The following is a 19,757-nucleotide window of genomic DNA, read 5'->3' on the forward strand; positions in this document are numbered from 1 at the left end:
AACCTTCTTTACAAATCCCCCTAAAAACAGGTATCCGAAAAGAAAAAGAATGTAGAAGTTGAGTCCAGATTGACTTGAAATACCACTAGATTTTTCTCATGTGATGTCTGGCCAAGTGAATCATGAGAATCATGGAAGCCACGTAGCCCAGAATTCTAAGAAATTCTCTGGCAGATACCTAGTTTTGACTGGAAAATCTCAGTAAGACTGTTTGGAACATCTCAACTTTGTATAGAGGAAGAAAAGCTCCTCCCAGGGTAGAATCATTCTCAGCTAAGAATTCCTTGAGAAGGGATAAAAGAAGATTTCTTTAAGTTCACTTGAAAACCCAGAATAAATAGAAAACTAAGCACTTGCTAATGACTCTTGATAACTGAAAAACAGTCTGCAAGTAATAGACAATCATCCAAATATGGGAAAATGTGAATGCCTTGAAGTCTGCAATAAACAATTACTGAAGCCAGCCAATGTGTAAATACCCTTGGAGCCATACATAGTCTAAAGTATAAAACAGAGAACTGATAATATGAGCCAGATACAGAAAATCTTAAGACAAAATGGCCCTGCACCCACTCCTGATACCTCCTAGTCATCAGTGGTGTACCACAAGGCTCTGTCCTTGGTCCCCTGTCTTTAACATTTTCACCAACACCCTCCACACATCCACTTGCACTACTTACCTCCTCCCCTTGCTGATGTGCCACATTTGCACTATGTACATCCTCCCCTTGCTAACGTGGCTCTCTTGCACTACTTACCTCCTCCCCTTGCTGACATGGCACACCTGCACTACTTACCTCCTCCCCTTGCTGACATGGCACACTTGCACTACTTACTTCCTCCTCTTTCTGACATGGCACACCTGCACTACTTATCTCCTCCCCTTGCTGGCGTGGCACACCTGCACTACTTACCTCCTCCTCTTGCTGCTTTATAGTGCTCCCATCATTACTAATGTCCAGTCTCACAAAAAGTAAAACCTGAACAATGCTATAATAAATGTGGCTAAATTTGCTGTAAATACCCCTTTCAAAACCCACCACTGTATAGCACTAAAAAGCCTAAATTGATTAGAACCACCCCATCAACTAACAAATAAGTAGCTTCTTACCACCAATAAAATTATCCAGCATCTATCTGCTTGTCCAGCACTAGTTAAAATTATGTTCAAATATGTTCCCATTTGGTCATTATCCAACTTTCAGCATGGCTTTAAGCCACACCACAGTACTACTTCTGCCCTCCTCTCTTTCTCTAATGTCATTAACCACAACCACAATAATAACAAACTATCCTCAGCACTCTTTCTAGATCTATCCAAGGCTTTTTACATGGTTGACCACAAAATGCTTATAAATACCTTGAAGGCCTTCTCCTTAAAGAACCATGCACTTCAGTGGTTTCAGTCCTACCAGCAGAGCAGGCAACAGGCAGTCCTATGGCAGGACAAGCTATCATCTCGCCTACCCATCACATTAGGAGTCCCCCAGGGCTTGATATTAGGGCCCCTTCTTTTCTCCATCTTTATCAATGACCTTCATTCAGTCATCCCAGATGCTATCTGCATTCAATATGCGGATGACTCCACCTTGATTTGTTCTGACACCTCACCAGCTACTTTATTCACATTAACCCAAAATACCTTCAATACAGTGGAAACATGGCTCTCCAATCAGCATCTAATCCTAATCCCCAACAAAACTAAGTTGCTCCTCTTCTCCCCCACATGCAGGACCCTCCTGCTATCCTTCAACATAACTGCTAACAATGGCACTATCATCTCCCCAGAAGCCCAAACTAAACTACTGGGTGTCATAGTTGATAACAACCTGAAGTTTGATGCGCATATCAATCAAACTATCAAAACCATTAATAAAAAACTTGGCTCTCTTTACAGAATCAAACCTTTCCTTACCCCACTTGCTAGAACTGCAATTGCCCGTTCCCATCTGCTATCAACTCTTCTCTACGCCTCACCTCTATTCTCCATCCTAAACAAAACAGATCTTAATAAACTATCATCCTGCTATAACCACATTGCCAGATATGCTACTGGCACAGCCTACCGGACACACCACTGTCACAACCTAAATCGCTTAGGATGGCTTGAACTGCCAAGCCCAACCAGAAAATACACCTGCACTAAAAAATATTATCAGCCCCTACACCAGCACCCGGCCACTGCGATCATCCACTAGACTCCTAGTTCAAACATACAAATCCAACTACTCAGCTGGGGACTCACTGTTTGCCAACTCTGTTGGAAAAATATGGAACAGACTCCCAGCTGACTTGACTCTAGTACCCTCACTAACTCAATTCAAAAACAAACTCAAGAAATACTTCAAAACTCATTGGTTATGTCCTTGCACTAACCCCGACAAGTGACCTCTCTATTTCTTAGGTGCCTTAGCTTCAACTACATCTAAGTTCTTTCTACCACTCCATTTCAGGAAGGGTTAATTGTATAACTGCTGCTCAGTGTGTCTTAAACCTGAATGTAATGTTATGTATAGATAACTTTGAAAATAATGTTACGTTTTGTAAAGTGTTTTATAATAAGTTAGTACTATATGTGCTAAATGCTGGTATTGTTTATGACTGTAATCTGCTTGAAACTAGCATTTACTAAATGTTCAATGTGTATTATTATCTTGGAGCTTTTCTCCCCGGGCCTCCGCTGAAAATGGATATGTATCCAGTCAGACTATTCCAGTCAACAAATGTAAAATAAAATAAATAAATACTTGTCTATGTCCACAAACCTATCAAATCTGCTGTGCATGGTCTGTACTAATAATATATTTTGATGGCCTGGAACTCCATAACCTATATCCATCAGATCAGTATACCCTACCTCCAGTCCTAACCATTCTGATAGACTTCCTAGCCAAAATGTATCTGAATTCTTGTTCAATCTCAGGGTAAACTATATTCTTAAATATGAACTAGTACCTATTCATACCTTACACCTCTTTACTCCCCCTTCTTCACTCACTTCCTAACTTCAATCAATTTCTCTCCCATGACACTCTTTAGCTAAATATGCCATAACCCTTTTTTCTCTCTCATTTCATAATGGAATTCATGTTTGTGTTATATTAATTTACCTTTAATTTCTTTAAACTGGCTAAAATTTGTTGAAATATGAAATTATCATCATATAAGATGTATCTTTTTTCAACCAGTGTTGTCACACTCTGTCTGATTTGGTATAATTGTTTAAACTGTAGATGTTTTTGTATTATTTTTGAAGATTATAAAATTATTGTTTTTGCAATACATTACAGCTTTTCTCCCTAGGCCTCCACTGAAACTGGGCACCTACCCATTTGGAATTGCCTGGTAATGAAATCTCAATAAATATAAATACAATAAGAAACAACAACTTACACTGAGCTGTAATCTGTTTGTGGATCAATGTCATTTTCTGTGAAGCACTACCAGAAATTTTACCTTGAGTTTAGCTGCAAATACCCCCTTGTAGCTATCAAAGTATTCAACATCAGTGCAAAGAGATGAGCTCTTTGGAATTTTAAGAGAGAAAGTGTAGTATTTTAGCAAACTAGGTGGTATATGGTACGGTATGCAAATTCAGATTTATTTATCTATAACTGCCTTGCATATAGTTAAAATACTGCTAATAAGATATATAATTTTATTCTACAGAATGTCAGCCCCCAATGGTCTACTTTGACTGCAAAACTGCTACTTCCGGGAAAACTGGTGCAGAGTGTCAGAGGAGTTGCCAGACACTTTCAATGGAATGTGTAAGTAATATTTTTTCACATACTGGACTTGGTGGATGAGGTTAGACATATTACATTTATCTGTCCTTGTATCTATCTGTCTCTCTGTCACTGCTTTGAGGTCAGATTTGGAGTCTGCACCTTTTACAGTGTGGGTTCTGTCAGTGAGCCTAAAGACCGGTCATTTTCAGCCTAGGTTTCTAGAATCCTGACTACAGGATCAACTTTTAGAGGTGTATTGTCAATGTGATAGTTACAATGGAAGTCATACTTATAGAAGGATACAGTTATGAATGTCTTGGTGTTTAGTTTCAGTCCATGGTTTGGACATCAGCAATTTGTTTAGGAAAGGCCAGCTGGGGATATTTTCTTGTCCTCTGAGGAGTTTATGATGGCAACAAGTTTACAGTCCTCTGCAAACTTGGTTAGCCATAAACCCTTAAATGTAGTTTTGATATACAAAAGGTAAATGCCAAAGAGGAGTATCTCAAGGACTGCACCCTGGGATACATGCAAACTGTATATGTGTCTGTATGTCTGTCTATCTCTCCACCTATCTATCTATCTATCTATCTATCTATCTATCTGTCTATCCACTCAACCATACAGATTTTCGCAGAATGTCCAGATTTTTGTCTTATATTTCTGCTCCATTTTTCATAAAATATTGGTTTTCTAGCAAATCATTGAAGATATAAGTCAGAAAATAATGACACACATTTGAGTTTCAGACTTCATACCATTTAGACAATTTATGCAAATGCAAAACCTGTTATTCTATCTACTTTCTAAGTTTGTAAGAGCAGTATTTAACAACTGTCCCTATTTTTGGGTCTTTGTCCCCCCATTTTTTCTGGCTTTGTCCACATTTCTTAATCTAAGAGGTTGAGAGGTATGGTACAGAGTAATGGTGAATGTGGAAGGGAGGTGAAGAAGAGAATGCAGGCAGGGTGGAGTAGGTGAAGAAGAGTGTCAGGAGTGATTTTTAACAGACAGGTACCAGTAAGAGTGAAAGGGAAGGTCTACAAAAGGGTAGTGAGACCAGTTATGTTATATGGGTTGGAGACAGTGATATTGACAAAAAGGCAGGAGTCAGAGCTGGAGTTGGCAGAGTTAAAGATGTTAAGATTTGCAATGGGTGTGACGAGGATGGATAGGATTAAGAATCAGTATATTAGAGGGTAAGCTCCAGTTGGACGGTTTGGAGACAAAGCCAAAGAGGCGGGATTCCATTGGTTTGGTCATATGCTGAGGCGGGATGGTGGGTATATTGGGAGAAGGATGCTAAGGATGGAGCTGCCAGGTAACAGGAAAAGAGGAAGGCCTAAGATAAGGTTTATGGATGTGGTGAGAGAGGACATGCAGGTTGTTGGTGTGACAGAGCAAGATGCAGAGGACAGGAAGAAATGGAAACAGATGATCCACTGTGGCGACCCCTAATGGGAGCAGCCGAAAGAAGAAGAAGAAGAAGAAATAGAAGAAGAAGAAGAAGAAGAAGAAGAAGAAGAAGTGGTGTATTGTCTATACATTATGTTGTGAGGAGGGGTTGTCTATCAAAAGTAATGATACTACACTTTTTTAACGTTTAGTTTGAACCCATTTTTAGTACACCAGTAGTTTACTATGGATTGTTCTTTCCAGACAGTTTGTATATAATAGGATCTCTTAACAACAACCCTGAATGTGTAATCATCTGCAAACTTTGTTAACAATTGTTTTTGGCTCTTTTCCCGAACATCTGGTAGGTGAATACCAAAAGAAGTCCTGAGGTACACTGATGGTCACTTTCATACTTAATGATGAGGGACCTGCAACTTGCATCATGTGGGTTCTGTCTTTCAACCACTTTGCTATCCATAGTACAACATATGATGTGATTTTTAAAGTACTTAAATTTTGTATGATGCCAGCAAAGGGAATGGCGTTGAAGGCCTCAGCCAGGTCAACATATGCTGTGCCATATTGCATGGTGGCATCTACAGCCTTTATAACCATTTTAAAGGAATTTACCAGACTAAACAGACAGAATCCAGTGTTAACAAAACAAATTGCTGGAAGGCAAGTCTAATAAGATTACTAACATCACAGCATGTGCATTCACTTATAATACATTCTTGCTTTTCAGATGAGGCTTGTACGGCTGATAGATTTCCAATTATGCAAGTCAGGTATAAGGCTAACTTTATGAAGGGGCACTTCCACTGCAGTGCTCCTTTCATCAGGGATTAAATCAGTAGCTAAATATAAGTTAAACACTTTGAGAAATGTGTCTGTAAGGACATGTTTAACACTATTAATTAGCAACCATCAGGTCCTATGGAGAAAATATTTTTGGTCTTGTTAAGCACTTTCAGTAAATGACCTTTAGAGATAACTGGGGGACCATGGAATAATTCAGATAGTCTAGGACTTTGAATAAAAATTTCAGGGGTGAAGCTGGTACTAAATTTGATTGCAAGGATATTGGCATATTGATTGGATTAAAACATGAGGTATCAATATCAATAAGGTCAGGGCAATGTATAATATTGTTTTTTTAGTTTTCTAACCTAATTATAAGGAGTTTTAGATTTGCTAAACATTTAAGGTATGTCTTTATTTTGTCGTATAGTTTATTTATGGTGGTGGAGCAGTACGGTGATGAATTTCCGTGATTCTTGGTTCTGTTAGGAACTACTAGGTCTACATTTTTCCAAATGGGTGTAGAATTCCTTACTGAAGCTTGCTGCTGTATTAAGGTCAGGAGAGGTGCAGCCCAAAGTGAATTGTGATATTTCTTCACAGAGTAGGCTGCAGTTGGCATGTTTGCAGCCTTTAAATTCAGTAGGGTTTGTTGTAGGAACTTTTTGGAGTTTGAAAGAGAAAGTTTCAAGTTTGTGGTCAGACTTCACTGAGCAAGGAGATAGCATTGGAGTCGTGGAAGAAGCAACTATATTTATAAGACTCAGATCAAGAATGCTTTGTCTTTAACAGGTTTATTTACCAACTGATCAAGCAAATATTTGTTTGTTAAGTCTACAAATTTATGGGCATGTCCTGCATCGAAGGTATAGGTGTGCCAGTTTATTGAAGGGTGATTAAAATCATACAAAACAAGGGAGTTTTTGCTAAAAGAAAGATCAGTTAGAACACTGAGTAATCTTATATGATCTCCACGGAAGGTGATCTGTAACATAATTCTCTCTAGAGTGATCTGTAGTTCAGTGAGTTCAGTTTGCGAGTCCCTGTGGAGCTGCCTGAAGGTAATAAGTTCCTTGATAAATATGGAGACCCCATCACAATTACCACTGGATTTGAAAGCATGAAAAGCAGAACCCTAGCATATAAAAAGTGCTGTCTTTACATTTAAACCAAGTCTAAGTAACTACACAGATGTAGAGGTTTTTCACATGCAGGAGTGCCTCAACATCAGACAAATTATTTTTTAAACTTCATTCAGGAGACCCACCTTCATGTCAGCTGATTTCAGGACAGATATGCTAATTACACTAGAATTTCCATCAATGGAACTCTGCCAAAAAAGGACACTAGGGAGCTGCAGAGGCTTTTAGCCAGTATGTGGAAGCCTCGAAATGAGGAGCGCAGGACACAAAGCGAGCTGGATCACCGACACATCCTGGATCTGCCTATAATGCTGTAAGCCATTTAAACAATTATTGAAACCAGGTATATTTTTCTATATGTAGATATAGAGCTATTTAACCAATTACTGAAGCCAAGTATATTTTTTCTGTATATAGGTATAACTCAAGGCAAATGAAGGATTCCACTTAGGAATTAGCATTTACCTGCATTTGTAACATGCATAGAAAGTTCTAACGTCTTCCTTTGCAAATCCCTCAGTATTCTATGTATTGAGTCATTAACTCCCACATGTATTTCTACCATGTTATAGTTATATTTGTCAGGAATTAAAGTGCGTAGTGCCTTTGTTACATCAAAGACCTTGGTGTTTGAAAAACAGATATGTTTGTATATGCATTTGCGTGTGCGTATATGTGTGTGTGTAGTTTATTGTACTTGTTTACTTTTGTTCATAGTTCATACATAAGAACTAGACTAGCTGCCCTTCTGGGACATTTTAAGCCCAGCCAATTTCCTTTGGTGAGAATCAAGCTCTGTTCATCTTGTCTGTGAGGTAAACACCTTACCCATTATGCCAACCCCCAACCCTTATGGTAGCCCCGTCCCATCTTCTTCTTCTTCTTTATTTACTTTTCAGAAATAAATGTAATGTTTACTCAGTCTGAGGGAGGTGACATGCACAGTATGACTACTTGTTTATATACATTACTTCAGCGTTCTTTTAATAGCATGTTTATGCTTCGTGTTTCAGTTGAGTTCTGTGTGTTTCTTGTTCCTCCAGTGAGTTTCTGTACTTTCCCTTACTAGTGCATTTTAATTTTACTTTGTAATGATGTAACTAGATCAGTAAATCAGTTTTTATGTGGTACAATGATGGTAATTAAAATTTATTGCCATTACATCTTATTCACAGAAATTACTCCCATCCTTTTCTTGAAGATTCTCTCTCAAACATTGTTAAGTAAGAGTATGCTGTGAGTAAATCTGTTCTGTAACTTGGTTTGCCTTAACAGACTGCCTTTCCTTTACAAAACATTAATCCTAAAGTTTAGTTAATGCATTGAATGATCATTTACACTTAATAATAATACTATACTTCATCATGAAATGGTTATATGTTGTTTTTTAGGCATTATTTTTTAAATAGTAAATGGTACTCATTGAAGACAATATAACTTTAGTCAGCTCATGTATGTCCTAAATAAAAATAAAAGTTTAATTTTTTTTTTGTTTGCTTTTCCAGTTTAGTACAGAGTGTGTATCTGGCTGCGTGTGTCCTAATGGACTCATTCTTGATGGTCAAGGTAGATGCATTACAGAGGAAAAGTGTTCTTGTGTACACAATGGCATTATTTATAACCCTGGGGAGACCGTCGACATCGGATGCAATACATGGTAATCAAACCGGACATGTTCTAATATCACTTTCTGGACAATAACTGATGTGTTTGTGTGGGTCTCTGTGAAGACGTGTGTGAGGGAGTGACATTCATTTTATCAAATCATTTTTCATTAGTTTACTTCAGTGAACTTTTCATAAAATTTTTATCTTGTTAGCTTGCCTTGTAGTTAAATTGCATGTCCTTGACTGTTAACATTTTAATATGGAGGTTCACCTTGTTTGCTATTGTTTAGTCATGTAGTTAATATATTTAAGTTCTCAAGATTTTCGTGTTGGGGTTCTTGTTCCTGTACATAGTAAATGGAAAGCTGAGAGTATGCTGTATTATTATTAAGTTGCACTTGAAATTGTGTTTATTTATTTATTTTTTGTTTTGTCCCACATTTATTCTTTTTTAATTTTATTTAGCTTTAAAACTAGCAACTGCTTATTTCTATTTATGGGAACTTAGAAGTCAGTAAGTATATTAAAGGAAGGTGCAGGAGGCAAAAACTCACATGAGGGGCTTGGTAGCTGTGCCCAGAGCTGACTTTCTGTTTTGAGAAAGCTTTAGATTTTCAAAAAAAAGCATTTGCTTCTGAAATTGTTTGCATCAGACTAGTATGCTTCACTCATAGAAGTGCATGCATTCAGCTTTCAGTTTCATTAACATTTAATGGTTGCTGAGTAACAGTTGCAGTACTGAAGTAATTCCTTGGGTAATGAAACTGTAACAGTTGCAGTACTGAAGTAATTCCTTGGGTAATGAAACTGTAACAGTTGCAGTACTGAAGTAATTCCTTGGGTAATGAAACTGTAACAGTTGCAGTACTGAAGTAATTCCTTGGGTAATGAAACTGTAACAGTTGCAGTACTGAAGTAATTCCTTGGGTAATGAAACTGTAACAGTTGCAGTACTGAAGTAATTCCTTGGGTAATGAAACTGTAACAGTTGCAGTACTGAAGTAATTCCTTGGGTAATGAAACTGTAACAGTTGCAGTACTGAAGTAATTCGTTGGGTAATGAAACTCGTGACAACATTTCTTTCTTTCTGGAGTTATCCGAAGACAATTTTGGCATGATACAGTTTAAGGATGTATTCCATGGGCATACAGTGACAGACACAGTACCACTGAAAAACAGGTCCCCAGCTCTGGCCCTTTGGGGTGACCTATTTTTGACTAAAAGCACTGGCACTGGAGGGACTGAGTGAGAGGTGTGGCAGTAACTGACTAATGGAGACTCACCCATCCTGGAGTGAGGTAGATAGCCATGGCTCATTGTACTGGTGACATCTCCAGGAGGAGGAGAGAGATATCAGTGACAGCAATGGGCTCAGAGATGCACAGATGTGCAATTCCAGTAACCAGGATGTAGATGCAGAGATGTCCCATGCCAGTAACCAGGATGTAGATGCAGAGATGTCCCATGCCAGTATCCAGGATGTTGACATGTGCAGCAGTACAGATCTTTCTAACAGCAACAGCTCTGAATCTTGTAGTGTCATTGTAGGGTTTTTGAAGTTAGGAACATAAATTAAAAAAAAAATCTTTACCCTCTCAATAGATACTGCACTATTATTGGAACCCAGCTTTTGCCTTCCAGGGGAAATAATGGTTCAGTTAGCTCTCACCTCTGGGATGAACAAATGTGTAATGGGTGTCTGAGGGTGGGAGCATTGGGTACTGTTGGGGTGGGTGCCCAAAAATCAGAATCATACAGGCCCATTTCAATATTAAACCATGATTATAAAGTGATTATGTCTATAAAGGCTAAAAGAATGACAAATGTGATGCCAAAATTGATAGATATGGATCAGTGTGGTATTGTGGAGGGGAGACAAACAGTTGACAGGATTAACAGAACACTGACAATCCAGAGGGAAGCAGAATGTAAGAAAATACCACTGTTGTTTGTGGGTCTTGATGCAGAGAAAGCATTTGACAAAGTAAGCTGGGACTTTATGAGCAGAGCAATTGAAGCATTTGCATTCCCTGATAAAATTATAAGGTTGATTAGGAGGGTATATGAGAGATCGGAGTTGAAAATTAAAGTGGGCAGGGTCCTCTCTGATCATTTCTTCTTGAGCAGAGGAAACAGACGGGTAGTCTTTTCTCACTTTTCTTACTTCCATTATATTTGGAACCATTGGCCAAGAAAATAACAGACTCAGAAATTCAAGAATATAATTGGTATGGTAGTCAGGAAAAGCTGGCTGTATTTGCAGATGATATTATTTTATACCTGACAAAATCAGAAGGGTTTTTGAACATACTGAGACAGTTTCAAATCTTTTTGGAATACAAAATTAATGAAGCTAAAACAAAAGCAACAGCTGTGAATTATGTGGCCACACATGAATTGGTTCAGCAATATCCGTATTTATGGGGACATGATAAAATGAAGTATTTAGGAGTATGGATTAAAATTATTCCAGTGTGGCACCTCAGGACATGTGGGAGGAGACTAAACAAAATATAATACAAAAACTGAGAAAATGGAATCTCTGTTATATGGATATTGGCAGTAAGATAGAAGCAGTTAAAATGTTTTTATTCCCTTTAGTCATATACACAGGTCAGGCATATTTTTAGCAACCAGAGGAGAAGTCGTGGATAGCAATTAATAAAGAGATGAAGGAGGGGGAGACAGCAAGAGTCATATACGATAAGCTTATTCTACCAATACAGCAATTGGAATTACTGATTTGAAGCAGTATTTCAGAGCAACACATTTATACCCTAGAACTAAAAAAATCTGTTTTTATCACTCTTTGTTTGCTTCCTGACCTATTTTAACACTTCAAAATCACTCTAAGTGCTTTATTTGTAATTTTATCCTGTTTTCCACAACATGGCTACCAATGGGGCTTGATGTATCAGCATGATCTTGTTCTCCCTCATCCCTTTATCTTTCCCAAAATGCTTTGTATGACTCATGCCAGACATAAGGAAGTAACTGTGAATTCCCATGCCATTGACATATAATGGGATTTATGTGAGTCACTGTTAACTTCTTTACCTTCTGTAAAAGGACTGCTTGTTTTCTGTCTCCAATCACCCTCATTTATGTTTGGCTCAGACCTTGTTTGGTACTATACTTAGAACTTATCCAGCTACAGCCAGAAAAGTAACTAAACTGCAGGCATTTGTTCAGGGTTTTCTTTTGTAGTCCAAGAAGAATTGATTCTGCAAGGGTCTGTCAGTGCAGTGAGAGTTTTAGCACATCTGCAGTAGTGTGGGGGAGGGAACTGACAATTCCTCTTGAACTAGAAAAGAAAACCCTGAACAAAAGTCTGCAATTTAGCTACTTTTCTGGCTGAAGCTGGATACCTTCTAAGTATAGTGTAAAACAAGGTCTGAGCCAAACATAAATGAGGGTGATTAGAGACAGAAAATAAACAGACCTTCTACAGAAGGTATGTATCCCAGAGATTACCCCGTCTATGGAACAGGCTTCCCATCCATGTGAAGGAGAGTTCCTCCCTAACCCAATTCAAGTGCAACTTGGACAGTTGAATTGGAAACCGGAAATTCATCCCTGGTTTGGCACCTATGTCTTTAATGGGCGCAGGTATCATGTAAATGGTTCATCTCCCAGGCCTATGCTTACACTTATCAAGGGTAGAAGAAATTGTCAGAGTTTTGGGATGCATGGCTACCTATGAACCTAGGAACATATTTATGTGAGTCACTGTGAGGCACACAAATAATTAGTAGAGCATATAAACTATTGCATTATAACTATCAGACTCAATCAGAGGAGGTTAGAAATGATTTTAAAGACAGATTGGATAAGCAATTCACAAAGAAACAATGGGAGGGGTATATGTATGTCTCCCAAATATGCAACAAAGTCTAGAAGATTACACAGATATTTTTATACCCCAAGTGGACCCAATAAAATTTTCTTCAGGTAGACAGCAAATGTTGCAGGTATGTTGGGGAAGAAAGAGGTAGCTGGGAACATATTTTCTCGGAATGTAATGAATTGGCAGACTTTAAAGATTCCCTGTAGAATGCTTTGTTGGAGATAGTGAGTGAACAAACTGGTGTAACTAAGGAAATAATTTTTTTGAGCTATGATTCAGAATCAGAATTGCCTAGACATAGTAAGGCCTTGCAGAGCCTAATAATGATGGCTGTTCAAAAAATAATAACTAAAAAATGAAAATCAAAGTCTAAACCAACTTCACTAGAAGTAGCAAAGATAGTAACAGAGAAAAAACAACTGGAATTGGGATTTTTAGAAAAGGGTAGGAGCAAATTACATAGGAAAAAATGGGAATTTTGGAATCAATACATGCAGAAGAGCAACAAGGTTTAAAAGAAGCCAGGATTTGAATGAGCTATATAATGTTTGACAATGACTGGATATATTATGTTGTGTCTTTCAGCTTTTTCCCGGTTAGGGGTCGCCACAGCAGATCTCCGGTCCGCTAATGATTGGTAGTTGATTTTTATGTGCCGAGTTACCAGCCCTGAAGCACAACCTTCAACGAAGGTACACACATTCACGCATGTCTCCACGCAGAAGACGCATTAGCTGAGAATCGAACCGGACAGCATCTTACTGTGAGGTGACAACGCTACCGCAGCAATGACTGGATATATTATAAGTGATATATAATGTTTGCAGCTACAGTTGTGTCAGCATGGTTATGAATGTATAAGGTTTGCAACTGAAATTCTATCTGTATGGTTTATTTTCTTTGATTGCCTGTGTCATACACGATAATTTAATAAACGTTTCTTGTTTTAAAAAATGAAACTGAATATGTTTTCCAAAAAAATATTGCTTAGTTTTTTTCATGTGCAATAAATCTTAGGTGATGCTTAAACTCCACTTTTAAAAAGGTCTTTTGAATCCCACAGTTTTGCTAATATGGTAATGGCTTTATTTTATTTTTGTTTACAGCACATGTATAAAAGCTAGATGGTCTTGCACGAACTTACCCTGCCAAGAGACTTGTGCTATCTATGGAGAGGGGCATTATATTTCCTTTGATAAACGTCGTTTTAACTTCAATGGAAACTGTGAATATGTCCTGACACAGGTAAAGGAGTATTACTTTTATAGTTTGAATGACTAATGTGAAATCTTGTTTTATACCCTGAGTTAAGAAAAAATATTTACCATCCTACGATGCTATGACATGGAAATTAAAGTCTAGATATTTCTCATAAACTTAAAAAAAGTTAGGGTTTCCAGTTTTTTAAATGCATGAAGTGGACAATTTTAAATGGTAATGAAATTTTCAGGACAAACTACATTCTCAACAACAGAAATACCTTGATTTCATTTCTTCAAAATAAATGTATATTATAAAAATGCAGGACCTTTTGTTGTAAATCATACAAATGTACTTGAAGTACAGGTTCATAGCTGAATAGTAGGCTAACTGCTCTGAAAAACCTTGCCAATAACCCAAGTTCAGAATAAAACGCTGTACTTTGTGTCTATGAGGCAAAGACCTTAACCATTATGCCAGACCCACAATGCTTGCACTTTTCTGCAAAGATTAGAGGGGAGTCAAAAGGGTCATCTAAAATATACATTTGCCATTTTCATATTTTCACAAGACATAAACTGCCAAATCAGGATAGTCCTATAAAAAGAGGGACAGATAAAGCATAAATAATTTGAAAAACAAATTAATCTTCAGAAACTGTAGAAACAAAATGGACTTATTTTGAAAGCACATTCCTTCTTCACACACACACACACACACACACACACACACACACACACACACACACACACACACACACACACACAGACACACACACACACACACAAGCACACATACACACACATGCATTTGACATTTTTTTCATTTCCACAGGACATAACTGCCCAAATTGGGACTGCCCTTCAAAAAAGGGAGATGGGTGGTAACAATAAATGCACCTCCAAAACAAATGAATGTTTAGAAACTTCAGAAACAGAATGCACTACTATTTCATTTTTCTTGATTTTAAAATATTAAGTAGCATATTGTTAGACTTGTACACATTGCATTAAACAGTTTTTAGTGGTGTAATGTAGATTTAGCTAGATAGATATATTTGTGTGTGTGTTTGTGTGTGTGTGTGTGTGTGTGTGTGTGTGTGTGTGTGTGTGTGTGTGTGTGTGTGTGTGTGTGTGTGTGTGTGTGTATCTGCATTTGTTCAAGGGCTCATGAAGAAGATGGATTTCAAGTGATTTCCTTCTACATACACTAAAGGAGAGTCAAGTTATAAATGATTAATAGTCTGAACAAAATGAAAAGTAAACATTATTAACTCTGTGATGAATCTCTGAGCAATGAGGAATTCTTTACTTGAGCAGAAGCAGGAAACTGAAAACTACAGTTAATGCGATCATTTAAAAAAGCAGAAGGAACTGGGCCGAAGCAACACAATGTAAATACTATGCAACCATAAATGGCTCACTGTGTGTGTTGCAGATACCACAGGCATATATATGGCCGGGGTAAATGGAGTTAAAAAATGGGAAGCCATTCTAAATTGTAATTAGCCCCTTCCACAATTGTCTACCCCATTTTTAGTCAGTATTCATGTATTTTTAACATGAAATATATCACTTTTTTTTCTTTTATATGTTCCAACAGCACTACTGACTCGGCAACAAAGTGTTTCTCATTTCTAACTTAAATTTACCTCTGACAGTCATTTACATTTAATTCCTTTTTCCTCCAGTGTTTCTATATACAAATATCCCAGTGCATTAACACAGACCTGTGCATTCTTTCCCATCTCCAGTTCAGTCAAATATGGAGTGATTGACCTCCTGCTTCCATCTAGCCCCCCTCCCCATCTTGTTGTTGCATTAATGCTGATATAATCTGAAATATTTGTTGATATCCTTCGCAACCTTCAACATACCACACACCTTTTTAACACATTGTGTAGAAGCTGCAAGAGCCCAGCCGCAAGCTGCAAGGCTGCAGCAAAAAGGGTCCTTTACACATGACTGTGAAAACTAGTCATTCAGTGACACACTAATCACAATGAGTAAGACCTCATTATTGGTTAATTTGCATGTCTCTGAATAGGTTAGTGATTACTGCAAGTGCTAAGAGGTACGTTGCTGTAGTAGTCACCACACTGATGGCACAGGCATCAAGTTGGCACAAGCTTCCACCTCATTCATCTCCACCACTCATGGACACATTCAAACGCACACACATACACACATGCACATGCGCACACACACACACACACACACACACACACACACACACACACACACACACACACACACACACACACACACACACACCAGTACTTGCACATACAATCACCAACCTACATATACAAAGAGTGAAAGAGATACACATACACATTCGTGTACACACACACTTAAACACACACACACACACACACACACACACACACACACACACACACACACACACACACACACACACACACACACACACCAGTACTTGCACATACAATCACCAACCTATATATACAAAGCGTGAAAGAGACATACACATGTGTACACACACACACACACACACACACACACAAACACACACACACACAAACCCACACACACACACACACACACACACACACACACACACACACACACACACACACACACACCAGTACTTGCACATACAATCACCAACCTATATATACAAAGCGTGAAAGAGACATACACATGTACACACACACACACACTCGTACATATGAGCCACACGTGTATACACAAAGATGCACACATACCTATACGTACACATACACTCACTAACCTATACCTGCAAAGAGTGAAATAGAGAGACATACCTACAAGCAGAGATACATATGGAAATCTGCACACACAAAGCTAGAACAGATACACAGAATTTGTACCAGATTCTAAATTAAATATAATTTAAAATGAATTATTTCAGAAAATGTGCTTGCACAAGCACAAAGAGGTATGTTATATAGTACCTGCCCCCATCTAAAATATATAATATGTTTGCTGCATGAGTTGTGAGCTTTTAGAATAAGCAAAGTGCTTATAATTCGGGGCAAATATTCCTAGTCAGGGATGGAAAACTGTGTTTTCCATTAATTCTGTTTGGAGCAGACTGCAGCCCCCCCTCCCTTAAAACTTTTACAACTACTTTTGTGAACTTTAATAGAAATAGCTAGCCAGTATAATTTTTGAAACATGTAGCATACTTAAGCTCTCTGTTTATAAGGTAAGACAAAATAATGTATTTCTGTAAAGTAGATGTAATTTATTTGACATAGCTGCTGACATGTTTTTTTACCTTTAAGTTACAAGTGTTGTGCCTGGGGTTAGCTGTAGTAAGACTTTGTCCATGAGTATTATAAAATATGTAAATGCATATTGATTTATTGATAGAGTATAAGGCAACATCAAAAGAATGTATACTATAAAATAAATACTTAATAAAGTTAGAATAAATATGATTTCATATTAAATATGAACAGTTTTATAACAAGCAAACTATTTATTTACCATTATTTAACACAATTAAAACGTTTTTCATTTTATGTTCCAATATGTCAAATAAAAAAGTGTATTTAAACCAAATGATAATATTTTTGCAGGACTATTGTACTAACAATCCTGAAAATGGAACTTTTCGAGTAATCACAGAGAATATCCCATGTGGAACCACTGGGACCACTTGTTCAAAGGCTATCAAACTCTTTCTGGGGGTAACTTTGTTTTTTTCTTTTTTATTGTAAAATCAATATTTTTTTGAACATTTCAGATTGCAACACTGAATTTGGTAGGACCTTTGTACATGTTTACATAAATCTCAGGAATGCTATTGTGATAACTTTTGCCATTTTGCTCACCTGGCTGACTTCCAGAACCTTTTTTTTTTAATTCATGATGTAACTCAGAGATTAGCAAGAACTCAGAATGAAAAAGCACAACAGTGAGATTCTGATATGGTGTACGGGAGCACCTGTAGCAGAGCAGGGTGTGTCAGGTGTTAGTATATACAGCTTTTGTGCATCTCATACACTGATCTCCATCTAGGGACCCAATAGCAACTGAAAGAGGCCTGACAGACTCAAATTATCCAGCTGTATGCACTATCTCAGTTGTAAACACTGTTTCATGTGTGAATAGGCAGTTCAAAGCTGCAGTATTTACTTTTCAGAAGTCTTTGAAGAGAGGTTAGGAGATTGCAGTTTTATGACCATATATCTCTACAGCCCTTGATATTTAATACATGCTTTTTATTAAAAGTGTATGCATGTTAACAGAGTGAGTCTATAAAAATATCCATCAACAATAATATAGCTTTTCCCAGATTAAACAAGTTAATAAAAATGCAATTCATTCCTACCAAAGAAGTGTACACATATTTTTAGGTTTGCTATGTAAATAGATCCTAATTCAGATTCGTATAAAGACTCATTCCTCTCCTATATTAAAGTAAGAAGAGCTATCGTTGTCCTCTAAAACTGCACAGTCCTGGAGTCTTGTTAGCTTCTGCCTGCACATGCAAATAAAAGTGCAGTGAGAGTCTTCAGACAATAAACATATTGCACAATCCCTTAGTCCTATGACTTTACTTGCTAATATTCTAAAGTTGCCCACACAACACATTTCTTTCTCTCTCTCTCTCTATATTTATATATATATATATATATATATATATATATATATATATATATATATATATATATATTTATATATATATATATATATATATATATATATATATATATATATATATATATATATATATATATATATATATATATATATATATATATATATATATATATATATATATATATATATATATATATATATATATATATATATATATGTGTGTGTGTGTGTATAAACCAGACCAGGTTCTACTTCTGAATCACAAAATACTGAAATATTGAATTTCAGTATCTCAAGACCAATATAGCGAATGTGCAGTTGCTCGAAACTGCATATTGTTGAATGTTAGTTTGCCGAATCTGTTGTAGTTGTGGTGCAGTGTGTTCTTCACTTTATGCTGTTACTTTAAGGTTTATTGGTTTCTGGGTAGTAAAGATGGTGGCTGGTGTGTGGTTATGTTCAGAGATTCAGGCAGGTTCATAATTTGTAAGGGTTTTGGGTAGAAATGTGGTTTGTTTTAGTTTTTTTGGGAAGTTTTAATAGTAGGTTAGGGTAGGTAGGTGAGTGTGTGTGTGTGTGTGTGTGTGTGTGTGTGTGTGTGTGTGTGTGTGTGTGTGTGTGTGTGTTTAAGTGTTGAAAGTGGCAATTTTTGTAGATCTGTAGTGTGTGTGTTTCTTGTGGGATAAATATGACAGTGTGTAATGGGAATGTAAGGTGCGTAACAGTAGGTTTGCTGTTTTTTTTCATGTTAGTGTGACCTTGGAGTTGGTATATATAAGTAGCAGGGGTGTGGGGGTTGCAGGGTGTCTTGGTCCCCTGCTTAAACATATACTAGTGTTATGTGTTTTTTTTTATGTTGGGGGAGGGTTGGGTCTTTGTGTTCTTTTATTTTCAGTATTTTGAATGTCATTGTTGTAGTTTTTCATTTTTGTGGACATTCGCTATTCTGGTCTTGAGATACTAAAATTCGATATTTCAGTATTTCGAGATTCAGAAGTAGAACCGTAAACCAATACCAATATCTATATCTCTATAATGGTTTACATGGAACTAGTCGACAACCAAATGTCGAACAGGGTTTTCTTCGAACTTTTATGTCGAAGATTTAGGTGTTGAACGGTCGGAATGTCATACAAAATTCAGAATTCGACATTTCTGACCGCTCTACCACCTAAACAAGTACTACCGTGGGTCAAAAAGGGGGGGGGGGGTTGGCGTTTTGACATAATTGCATTCGCAATTATGCGGAACTGCTGTTCTGCTTTCGAACATGTTGTGTTCGACAGTTGGCCATATGACCAAATCCATGTATACCCTATATAATATATAATATTACAATATTTCCCAAGTTTGTTTAAGTTGCCTTTATTTTGAACAGCCCATCTCTTATCCATCAGTTCCATCATTCTCATGATAAAGTAACTAATCAGGACAC

The 19,757-nt window shown here is 37.2% G+C and overlaps 1 protein-coding gene across 1 annotated transcript in view; it reads left to right on the top strand.

Annotated features, from left to right (window-relative positions):
* The window catches only part of LOC122791457 (mucin-2-like), a 508,385-nt gene that overhangs the window by 274,481 nt on the left and 214,147 nt on the right, over positions 1–19,757 (top strand). Inside the window, exons 21-24 of the mRNA XM_044059202.1 lie at positions 3,670–3,770; positions 8,578–8,729; positions 13,634–13,772; positions 17,296–17,406. Of these exons, the coding sequence (XP_043915137.1) occupies positions 3,670–3,770; positions 8,578–8,729; positions 13,634–13,772; positions 17,296–17,406 (503 nt within the window). The remainder of the gene's footprint in view (positions 1–3,669; positions 3,771–8,577; positions 8,730–13,633; positions 13,773–17,295; positions 17,407–19,757) is intronic.

This window comes from Protopterus annectens, chromosome 17.part0 (assembly GCF_019279795.1).
Source record: "Protopterus annectens isolate FY-2018-M chromosome 17.part0, PAN1.0, whole genome shotgun sequence".
Classification (NCBI taxonomy): Eukaryota; Metazoa; Chordata; order Ceratodontiformes; family Protopteridae; genus Protopterus; species Protopterus annectens.